Raw genomic sequence first — 12,310 nt, forward strand, 5'->3', positions numbered from 1 at the left:
TATTTCATGTTATCTATATGCAGGGCATAATTAAGAATACTCTTCAAATTCTAAAGAAATATTTTTTCATACAGTAAAATCTTGATCCACCAGAATTCTCAGGGGATAGAGAATCCTAGTTACTTGAGATTTCAGGATAATTTAGCATTAAAGAATGTTTAAAATAAACTATTTCCCTCCATTTTTCTTTCTCTATATCTCTTGCCATATTTCTCTCCTTTTGTCTTTTTTTTTCTTTTCTGTGCTGTCAAAAATAGTATAGTGACCTTAAAAACGAAAATTTTGGTGTCTTAGATATTGTTCTTCTGATTTATGATTATGTTATCTTTGTAGAGCAGGAGAGAAGGAGTGGGAAACAGGAGTGTTCAGATTCCCCCCACCCCCTTAGAGAGAGGAGGAACAAGTTTGTCGTCATTTTCTCTCTGATTCTTTTTGTACAGCTATGACGTGGTAGCTTGATATAGGTGAAATTATCCCTCCACACACACACAAAAAAAACCTATAGCATTGTCAGAATTGTCATACAAGTAGGTGATTGAAGATATAGAGAGAGGTAGATAGATTATAGGTGATTGACAGATTAAATAGATAGATTATAGATAGGTAAGCAGGTATATAGATAGGTAACTAGATTAGATAGATGATTAATTAATTGATAGATTTTAGATAGATCAGTAGATGATAGATGATGGATGGCTGGATGGATAGATGATAGATGGATGAATGAATGGCTGGCTGGATGGACGGATAGATAGATGGTAGGTAGGTAGGTAGATGATAGATAATATTAGGTTGGTGCAAAAGTAATTGCAGTTTTTACCATTAAAAATAATGATAGATTAACAGATAATAGATGGATGGATGGATGGATGGATAGATGGATGGGCGGATGGATAGATGGATAATAGATAATAGAGGGATAGATTGATAGATGATAGATAATAGATGATGGATGAATGAACAGGTGGATAGATGATTGGATAGATTGATTGATGGTAGATGATAGATGAAGGAATGGATGCATGGATAAATAGATAGATGATAGATATATGGATGGATGGATAGACAGACAGACAGATCGATAGACAGCTGCATAATATGCTACCCAGGGACAATGGAGGCCTTGTTGCTTTTCCTTTGTTATTTTAGCTGAACTGCAGATTTCGGATTATTTTCTCAATATAGATTTTCACCCTAGAAAAGGGGGTAAAACAAAACTCAAATGACTGTGTCAGAGATTGTGGTTACCTGGGTTCCGCATAATCAATCTTTTCTTGTCAGTGGTACATGAGTCACCATTGAAAGCGAGGCAGCCTCCGCTCCTCCCGCGGTGGCCGGGGCCGCAGGGGCGCCTGGGCTCAGGCTTGCCTCTGCAGCGCGGCTCTTCTTCCCTGTCTTAGGTATGCAGGGAGTTCCAGCGAGGAAACTGTGCCCGGGGAGAGACCGACTGCCGCTTTGCACACCCCGCAGACAGCACCATGATCGACACAAGTGACAACACCGTAACCGTTTGTATGGATTACATAAAGGGGCGTTGCATGAGGGAGAAATGCAAATATTTTCACCCTCCTGCACACTTGCAGGCCAAAATCAAAGCTGCGCAGCACCAAGCCAACCAAGCTGCGGTGGCCGCCCAGGCAGCCGCGGCCGCGGCCACAGTCATGGTAAGTGCGGCCGCCCGCCGCCCCTGCACCCCGGCGCCTCTGCGGAGGCCGCTCCGGGCTGGGACTTGGATGTTCTTCCAAACACTCGGGAAACATGGAAGGCTGCTATTCCTGCTGCTCCGCTGCCTAAGTTTTGCTGTTGTTTTCCCCCTTTTTGTTTTGTTTTGTTTTCCCCTCCTGCCCCCCTTCAGCACAATAAGTAAATCCCTCAGGTGCAGGGAAAGTCCTGGGGTCCCTGAGCTCCGTTCCCCCTCCTAGGGTGGCGGAGATTGAGTGTGCTCACTTAGGGTCTTTTTAAGAGAGGCTCAGGGGCCTTGTAATGAACATGAAGGTGGGCACCGCTTCAGAGAGGGGAAAGAAAGGTGCATTTCTGCACCTGAGCACGAGGAGGCACCCAGCTCCTTGGAGCAGCCGCGGAGGACATCTGTGGCCTAAGAGAAGCCCAGAGAGTGATTTGGCTTTTCGCTACTCCCATTTTCTCTTCTTTCACTTATCACAAGGGCAATGCTGGTCAGATTCCCCATCTCAATGAGGTTTTATGCAGAATAGCAATGCATGAAACAGATGAAAGTGGAGCCATCCTGGCTGGTGCAGAAAAAAAAAAAAAGACCTGTGACCTAGGCTTGCTTCCCTGAGTCACCCTACTGTCATTAGAGACCAGCAGTACATCATTATCATCGCCTGGGAGCCTGCTCAGAATCTCGGAGAGCCTAACTGTCCCTTAGAGGCCAGATGCACCATTATTAGGATCACCTAGAAGCCTGTGGAGCCTCCATAATCCTCAGCCTCACCCCAGACCTCAGGGAATCAGAATTTAAGTTGTAAAACATCTCCCAGCTGTTTTGTATGCACATTAACATTTGAGAAGCACCTGCCTAGACATTGCTTATCAAACTTGGCTACATTTTGGAACAACCTGAAGGGTCTGACCTGACATCTGTCCCTTTCCCTGAAGTTTCTTATTTTCTTATTTAGTTGGTCTGGTGTGGTCTGGGCAGTGGGATTTTTTTTTTTTTTTAAGACAAGGTCTCTGTCACCCAGGCTGGAGTGCAGTGGAATGATCATGGGTCACTGTAGCTTTAAACTCCTGGGCTCAACTGATCCTCCCGCCTCAGCCTCCTGAGTAGCTGGGAACATGCCCATCTAAGTTCTAATTTTTTTTTGTAGAGACAGGGTCTCGCCATGTTGTCCAGGCTAGTCTCAAAACTCCTGGGATCAAGCAATTCTCACACCTTTACCTCCCAATGTGTTGGGATTACAGGTGCGAGCTACCATACCTGGCGACAGTGGCAGTTTTTAAAAGCTCCGAGGTGATTCCAATGCATCGCAAAGCTTGAGAACTTCTGCATTAGGTTGCAGAAGTTTCTAATTAATTTCTTTTCATGTGAGCTCTCTGGCTTATCAGAAGTCTATGTTAATATGTGATAGGCACTATGCATTCATTCTTTCAAAAAATTTTATGAGACCATGCATCAGGCACTTGCTGGGTAGAATAAATAAATCAGTCAGGTTTCCTTGCCCTCAAGGAGTTTGGAGTTAGTAACTGAGAGCAATAAAATGCTCCTCAGTGACATGATAGAAATAGTTAATCGGGTCCAGAGGGCATGAAGGACTCAGTGGCCAGTCCTCCCTCAAGAAGGAGAGCTATGACTGCAGAGATGAAAAGTACAGTTTGAAAACACTTTGTTCTAGTTAGCAGCCATCACCTCATACACTGATTACTGATTAAAATGGAAGGGTAGCTGTCACACAAACAAGTTCACAATTACTCAACATTGTTTGCGCAAATGTTTATTAAGGCATGGACCTGTGATCAGTGATAGGGATACAGCAAGAAAGGCACCATCTGCCCTGAGGTAATCACCACCAGGTGCGGAGTGTGTGGTTCTAGAGAGACCTTTCCAATCTGAGCTGCTTATTTCCATACACCTTGAGCACTGGCCTCGTCATCTAAATCACTGTTTTTGTTTAATCTCTGAGTCCTTTTCTTGCCCCTTTAGTGTCCTTTCCTCTCATCCTTCTCATTCGTATGTTATTGGACCTAATATTTTTTTATTTTGCTGAGTGTGAATTCCTATATATGTGGAGATGTATGTATCCACACAAGAGCGTCAATAAAATAGAGAGATTCTCCCTTTTTTTCTTCTAGTAAAAGAGTAGTTTCCGAAACTCATTATAACTGGGAATGGGAGGAGGAGAGTAAACTGATCACTTAAGGCTGATAAAAAAGGAATTCTTTCAGAGCACAAATGAGATCTTTTACACATTTTGCCAATGCGACATCCATTCTACTATCGACCTGGTGAGGATCTCATCCCATAGGAAGCAAATTTTTTTTCATTGTAATCATTATTTTAGGCCAGCTCCAACTTATCCTAATTGGTGTGTTGATTGATGGGCACTAAGAACACATTTTTCCACAAAATTTGTTGATTTATTTGTTTTTTGAGACAGAGTCTTGCTCTGTCACCCAGGTTGGAGTGCAGTGGTGCGATCTTGGCTCACTGGAGCCTCCGCCTCCCAGGTTCAAGTGATTCTTATGTGCCAGCCTCCTGAGGAGCTGGGACCACAGGTGCATGCCACCATGTCTAGCTAATTTTATATTTTTAGTAGAGATGGACTCAGGAACGCCTGGGTTCAGAAACTTCAGAACCAACAGGTCACTCTCTTCTTTCCCCTGCCTGCTTCTCTTACTATGGCCACACCATTCTCTAAGGTCAGCTTCTCTACAAGACCCAGGACCAAGGCTTTGGACCTCTATAGGGATGTATTCTTACATCTTTTGACAAGAGAGAGAATGGTGTCTTTTATACCAGCTCTAATTAGGTATTGGAGCAGGGGAAGAAGTTAAAGGTCATTTTGGTGGCTGTCCCTGTGGTCAGTGACAGGATGCTGTGATTGACTCAGCCTGGGTCCCAGTGGCTATCCTTGGTCACTGAGGTATGGAATGAGGCCCTGATAATATGGAAATATTAGTCCCTCAAGTAAAAGTTCAGTTCCAGACCACTGCAATGAAGCGAGTATCACAATAGAACAAATCCCATGAATTTTTTGGTTTCCCAGTGCATATAAAAGTTATGTTTACACTACACTGTGGTCTATTAAATGTGCAAGAACATTATGTCTGAAGAATATATACACACCTTAATTTTAAAATATTGCTTAAAATATGCTAACCAATAGTCAGAGCTTTTAGTGAGTCGTATCTTTTTGCTGGTGGGAGGTCTTGCCTCGATGTTGATGGCTGGTGACTGATTAGGGTGGTGATTGGTGAAAGTTGTGATGGCTGTGGTAATTTCTTAAAAATACAATTTCTTAAAACACATTGCCACATTGATTGACTCTTCCTTTTATGAAAGATTTCTCTGTAGCCTGCAATGTTATTTGTTAGCATTTTGCTCAGAGTAGAACTTCTTTCAAAATGGGAGACAGTCCTCTAAAACCCTGCTGCTACTTTATCAACTAAGTTTATATAGTTTGCTAAATCCTTTGGTATCATTTCAACAATGTTCACAGCATCTTAGCCAAGAGTAGAACCCATCTCAAGAAACTACTTTCTTTGCTGCTCCATAAAGCAACTCCTCAACCATTAAAGTTTTATCATGAAATTGCAGCAATTCAGTCACATCTTCAGGCTCTACTTCTATTAAGAATTCTAGTTCTCTTGCTATTTCCATTACCTCTGGAGTTACTTACTTTTTCCATTTAAGTCTTGAACCCCTCAAAGCTTTCCATGAGGATTGGAATTAACTTCTTCCAAACTCCTGTTCATGTTGATATTTTGATCTTCCATGAATCATGAATATTCTTAATGGCATCTAGAATGGTGAATCCTTTACAGGTTTTCAATTTACTTTGCCCAGCTCCATCAGAGGAATCACTATCTGTGGCAGCTACAGCCTTACAAAATGTATTTCTCGATTAATAAGACTTGATAGTTGAAATAACTCCTTGATCCATAGGCTGCAGAATAGCTGTTGTGTTAGCAGGCATGAAAACAACATTAATCTCCTTGTACATCTCCACTGGAGCCCTTGGGTGATAAGGTGCATTGTCAATAAGCAGTAATATTTTGAAACAAATCTTTTTTTCTGAGCAGTAGGTCTCAACTGTGGGCTTAAAACATTCAGTAAACCATGTTGTAAATACATATACTGTCATCCAGGCTTTGTTGTTTCATTTCTAGCGAACAGGCAGAGTAGATTTAGCATAATTCATAAGGGCCCTAGAATTTCCAGAATGGTAAATGAGCATTGGCTTCAATTTAAATTCACCAGCTGCATTAGCTTCTAGCAAGAGTCAGCTGCTGTACTTTGAAGGTTTGAAGCTAGTCGTTCTCTGTAGCTCTGAAAGTCCTAGTTTACATCTTCCAATATCTGGTTTGTCTACGTTGACATCTGTTGTTTACTGTGGCCACCTTCATCAGTGACCTTAGCTAGATCTTCTGAATAACTTGCTGCAGCTTCTCCATCAGCCCTTGCTGCTCACCATGCTCTTTTATGTTATGGAGATGGCTTCTTTTCTTCAACCTTGTGAACCAATCTCTGCTAGCTTCCAACTTTTCTTTTGTAGCTTCCTCTCTCCTTTCAGCCTTCATAGAATTGAGGAGAGTCAGGACCTTGCTCTAAATTAGGTTTTCGGCCAGCGTGGTAGCTCATGCCTATAATCCCAGCACTTTGTGGGGCAGAGGTGGGTGGATCACTGGAAGCCAGGAGTTTGAGACCAGCCTGGCCAACATGGTGAAACCCCGTCTCTACTAAAAATACAAAAATTAGCTGGGCATGGTGGCGCACGGCTATAATTCCAGCTACTCAAAGAGCTGAGGCATGAGAATCGCTTGAACCTTGGAAGGCAGAGGTTGCAATAAACTGAGGTCATGCCACTGCACTCTAGCCTGGGTCACAGAGTGAGACTCTGTCTCAAAAAAATAAAAATATAAATAAATAAATAAGGTAGGCATTGGCTTAAGGGAATGCTGTGGCTGGTTAGATCTGTCCAGCCCAATAAAATTTTTCCCACATTGGCAATAAGGCTGTTTTGCTTTCTTATCATTTGTATGTTCACTGGAGTAGCACTTTTAATTTCCTTCAAGAACTTTCCCTTTGCAGTCACAACATGGATAACCTTGGCACAGGAAGCCTAGCTTTTAGCCTATCTTGGCTTTCGACATGCTTTCCTCACTAAGCTTAATCATTTCTAGCTTTTGATTTTAAGTAATAATCTGTGACTCTTTCTTTCACTTGAACACTTAGAGGCCATTTAAAGTTATTAATTGGCTTAACTTCAATATAATTTTGTCTCAGGGAATAGGGAGGCCTGAGGAAGGAGAGAGAGGGGTGATAGCCAGTGAGTGCAGCAGTCAGACCATGCATGACGTTTATCGATTAAGTTTGTGGCATGGTTCATGGTGCCCCAAAACAATTAAAATAGTACATCAAACATCACTGATCACAAATCATCATGAGAGATATAATAACAATAAATTTAAAAATATTGTGAGAATTACCAAAATGTGACAAAGACACAAAGTTAGCACATGCTGTTGGAAAAATGACTCTGATAGACTCAACATAGGGTTGCCACAAACCTTCAATTTTAAAAAACTGAAGTATCTGCAAAGTACCATACAACAAAGTGCAATAAAACAACCTATGCCTGTACTTATTAACACAACATATCAAGGTACTAATAGTGACCTTAGGGCTGAGCCCTGATTTCATCTGCCTGTTTCCTCAATCGACCAGTTTTAACATCTGCAACCAATATATACTTCAGTCATTAAAGGAACAATACACCTAGTATATGTCAGTGATAGATGACCTGGGCTGATGGGGATAAGAGGGAAAATGGCCATTTACACAAACAGGTCATTTCCCTGCTGCATTTCTTCAAGTCAAAGCTGTACTCTTCTGTGTACCCTTCTACACATTTTCACATTACATTCATGGTTACATTCATCAAGCTGCATAAAGATTATTGCAGTGGATGCCAACAGTGTTAGTTACCATAGTTTCTTGGATTGTTACACTGTGCCCAAATTTGGAGTTCTGATAAGTCAGAGGATCTTGCAGCATCGTCAAAGACAACCCAAAGGAATGTAGTTTCAGAACAAAAGCCAGGTTCTTTCTGACAATGACATGAAAATTACTGAATCTGTCATGTGTTTTTAGTTGAAGTGAGAGGCTCATTTGAAACCAGCCTAGGTGCTGTTGGATAAAGTCAAAGTATTGCTACTCTAATAGCAAAATTACTCAGTACACGGAAGAAAAACTATTATTTCCTTATTTAAAAGGACAAACAGGAGTGATGAATACAGTTAGAAGATATTAATATTCCATTCACCTGACTTCCATATAGGAACCCCAAGCATTTCCAGGGTGAAATTTTTATTATTGTCTGGAGATTTCCTGCTTATTTTGATTAATTAGATCCTTAAAAGGAATGGAAAGCTTTGACTCCAGAATAAAAGACATTTTTTCCTTTGGAGTCTTATTCTTTTAAGTACTTCTTAAAACATAACCATCACCATCACCAGAATTTTTTAAACATGAGAATAAGCCAGACAGAACTTTTCTTTGGTAGTGTTAACACAAAAGGTGTCTGATCTTCATACAAGCAATCTTTGCTCACATACATCAAAATGGAATGACACAAGGAAAGAACCATTTTGCAAAAGGAAACAAGACAAGCTGCCGTCAGCTAGATACGTTTCGATTGTTCAGGAAAGTCTGTACAGGAACTTTGATTGGCATCCTGCTTGTCTACCTTCTTTCCTACTTTAAAGTGGTAGCTCTGATCATTGTTGTCAGTGTTTTCTGACCCCTCAGATCTGGTTTTTGCCTATCATGTCTGATGTAGGCACTTGGTTCGATTACCTTGATTTGCAGGTGAATTGGTCCTCAATCCAAAAAAAAAAAAAAAAGCCTAGCTGCCCATAGGACCTCTTCTGACTCATCACTCATGCACACCAAGCTGGAGAGGCCCAGAGAAGCAAAGGCTCAGAATGTTGGTGAGGCCAGTCAGATGGATTCCAAGTGGCTGATACATAGTGAGGGCTCAATTACCTGCCTTGGTGCTTAAGATACACTAGGCTTGGTGACCTATGAGATCTGTTCTAAGCCTGAAGATCTTTCAATGTAGGTAAACATATGCAGCAGTCAAAATCACCAAAAACTGAGCATCTGTATATGAAAATGCTACATTATAACATGATTATTCATCCACATGGATTTTTAAAATACATTCTACACATACCTGCTTCACGATGCGAGATGAACAACATGTTAATATGCACACCCCACCCTCCAAGACCTCAGTGTTTTCTTTAAAAGGAGAGATCTGCCTCTAATAAAGAAAACTCCCACCACAGAGTGGTAGAAAGAGATACACGTCACTGTCCTGCTCACTCTAGAGTTCTCAGTTTTTTTACATTCCTAGATTATTCTAAATTCTATGGAAATTAAGTTTCATCACACTAAGACAGGAAGAAGAAGAACATTAACCTTCCAGGTGACAATCCTAAAGGGAAATATTTATTATTTTTCATTGTACTTGGAGATTTCATTAAATGATTCTTTGTTAAGTCAAAATTTTGTTCATGAATATCAGCCTTTGGAGACATAATCGCTCATCTAGTTAACATGTCAGAAAAGATCAACCCATTAGTGGATTCATTCTGTAAATACTTAGGACTGCAAATGGGAAGGGGAAAAATTGAGTCCAGAAAGTTAAGGCCAAAATGATTTTGAGTTTAATGATCCAGTCCATGTTCTCAATGTGCTCTATGAGAATAGGCTTTGTAACCTTCTTTAGCTGATGCAGATTAATTGAAGCTCAAAAAACAAAACAAAAGAAAACCCTGCACTACTTAACAATGCAAAGCTGTGCAAGGATGGAAGATTCGAAACAAAAATGGCATTATGGAAGTTACATGATGTCAAAGTTACATGCAAGGAAAGAATATCCAGTAAACAGAAGTTTTGTCAGCTCATTGTTTTTAACGTTCACAATTGTACTTTCACAACATTGATTTCATGTTATTCGATGACTCCGATCAAAACTACCTTCCCAAACATTTTCTTCCCCATTGGCCGTTCTAAATCTCTTCTCTGCCTGTAGTCCTTTCTACTTGATTTCTAGTCTCTTCCCCTCCATAGCTCTCCCCTTATCCCCTATTATCTCCATACTTTTTATCCTGAATTATAAAACAATAATAAACATCCTTTATTTATCCAGGAAAATGTCATTAACTCTTTCCCATTTTAAAGGTTTAGTACTATCTCATGTCAAATGACAAAGTTCTATTTCAGAACTTTAGAATATGATATTTGTATTTATTAGACAAACCTTAGGGACTTACCTATTGTGCTAAGCATAGAAAAGGGTATTTCATTTTTTATTTGCATTGGAGCAATTCCTTTGAATTATTTTATTTGCAAAGAATTCCATCATAGAATTTTTAGTTTTTTTCTTTTTTACAACAATTAACAAAGAATAGGAAAATTTTTCATTGTGGTCTAAATCAATCCATATTTGTTTTTATTTCAGTTGTTTAAATGAAACTGTCTTCCCAAAATTATGGTTCTAAGTTAAAGATATTATTTTACTTCTAATCTTTCAAGCAGTTCTTTGCTATTATTTTTAGCTGTTTGCTATTTTTAGCTGTTGTATTTGTTCTTTCCAAGAGTTCCACTTTTCATTAATGGGGTTGCTCACTGATTGTAGCTAAAAGTACAAATAGAATTACTAAATAGAAATTATTTTGATAGCTGGGGACACTACATACCTTTTAAAGGTTATTTTCTTAGTATAATCCGGTAAGTTTTTTGAGATAAATGAAATGAACATTTCAAATGTAGTAGAAAACAGAATGGATGATAAGTTGGTTGTTAGAAACAAGATGATGGAATACAAGTGGGGAATTCTGGAAACTCACTATTTAAATTCAAGGCACTAAATTTGGAACTTTAGTCCACATTACAAGACTCGCACTAGCAGAGTGAAGACAAGAATTGAGACAATTATCCACATGATTCAGACAAAAAATAAAGATCCAAACCCAACAGTTTCGCCTAAATAATCTTGTGTTTGAATATTTTTTTGCCTGAATTTTTTGTCTCAGTTCGCCACTTCATTTTGTTAGGCCAGCTATGAATTTTAAATTATTTTTATGAAAAATTTCAACTTGGGTCATATCCTTACTCGATGGACTCATTATTTCATATTTGAAAACTAACTTATCAGAAGTTCTTCGATCCTATGGCCCTTACAAATTTTGCATTTTTTTTCTGAAGCAATATAAAAAATGCTTATGGTGTGTATGCAAGCTGCTGTTTTAATTAACTTTCCTGAATTTCAAACATCTATATTTTACTCTCTTATATGCTTTTAACTAAGGTATAGTAGATGCATTTTTGCTTCAATACTAATTTAAGGTGTAATATTCATTTCTTTAGAGAACATTTTTGTTGTTGTGCATGCCTAGTGTTTTGTACGTTGTATATTGCATTCAGAATATTTTTTTCCTTCTCACCTATCCACAATGCAATGCCGTTCCCATGATGCACCTCTGCTTGCTGTTTACCTGTATGTTAATTCGCTTGAATCCCATTGGCCCACTGCCATCATGTGCTCGCTGCCTGTTATTAAAAGACTCAGTCGACTGCCAAAGCAATGAAGCGACCTCTCGAAGCAACTGTAGACCTGGTACTTTGACCTTTCACCTTTCGCTTTGCATGTAGCTTTTCAGAGAACCATCTGAGATTTGTATTACTTGTAAAATATTGGTTGCAAACAATCATTATTATTAATTTATGGAAAAAATCCAATAAGGTGTTTAGCCATCTCATTCTCATATGTAATCTGTGAAATAAATTAATCCTAACAAATTTTAATACCTTTTCCAAAAGAGTGAAGCAAATTTAAATTATTTGACTCAGAAAATGTTCATTATAATTCGTATTAACCTTTAAATTCAAGAAATTGCCATTTAGTTAAAGAAAAGAATAGGTATTAATAATAACACCAATGCTTCGTCCCCCCTTAGAATAGTTTAACTCATTTTAAAAGCTGAAGCCATTTTTTTTGTTGTTGTTGCTTGATAGTTTTTCTTTTCCTTAGTTGAGATGCTACCGTTTTGGGTTACAGAAATCATGCTTTCGCTCTCAATAACAAATTCTCACTCATTCGACATTGCCGCTGTTTAAATTAAGGTGCATGGCAGAGGCATCTCCTTAGCTGTCATTTTTAAAAAGAATGTTGCAATTGATGATCTCTGTGAACATGGAAGGTGTGTTTGCTTTAAGTTAGACATATCTTATCGAATTCTTCATTTCTAGGCCTTTCCCCCTGGTGCTCTTCATCCTTTACCAAAGAGACAAGCACTTGAAAAAAGCAACGGTACCAGCGCGGTCTTTAACCCCAGCGTCTTGCACTACCAGCAGGCTCTCACCAGCGCACAGTTGCAGCAACACGCCGCGTTCATTCCAACAGGTATGTGCCCTTACTGCCCTACGTCCTGTGCCCTTCTGGTCATGTGCTTTCTTCTCATTTCTTTAAGCTGTTTGGTGGCATCTAGTTTGCTTTTGAAGGTATAATACAGTTTGAAATTCATCGTTGTCCTAGCTATCTAAATGTATTTACCTTAC

At 39.4% G+C, this 12,310-nt stretch overlaps 1 protein-coding gene across 16 annotated transcripts in view; it reads left to right on the forward strand.

Moving 5' to 3' along the window:
* The window catches only part of MBNL2 (muscleblind like splicing regulator 2), a 254,347-nt gene that overhangs the window by 205,614 nt on the left and 36,423 nt on the right, over positions 1-12,310 (forward strand). For 9 of the 16 annotated variants that reach the window (XM_055096915.2, XM_057299609.2, XM_057299608.2 and 6 more), the window contains 2 exons: positions 1,401-1,664; positions 12,002-12,155. In XM_055096915.2, the coding sequence (XP_054952890.1) occupies positions 1,401-1,664; positions 12,002-12,155 (418 nt within the window). Of the gene's footprint in view, positions 1-1,400; positions 1,665-11,315; positions 11,370-12,001; positions 12,156-12,310 lie in introns of all 16 variants that reach the window. The other 7 variants (XM_057299607.2, XM_034936869.3, XM_055096914.2 and 4 more) reach the window with 1 other exon arrangement.

The sequence above is a fragment of the Pan paniscus genome, chromosome 14 (assembly GCF_029289425.2).
Source record: "Pan paniscus chromosome 14, NHGRI_mPanPan1-v2.0_pri, whole genome shotgun sequence".
Taxonomy (NCBI): Eukaryota; Metazoa; Chordata; class Mammalia; order Primates; family Hominidae; genus Pan; species Pan paniscus.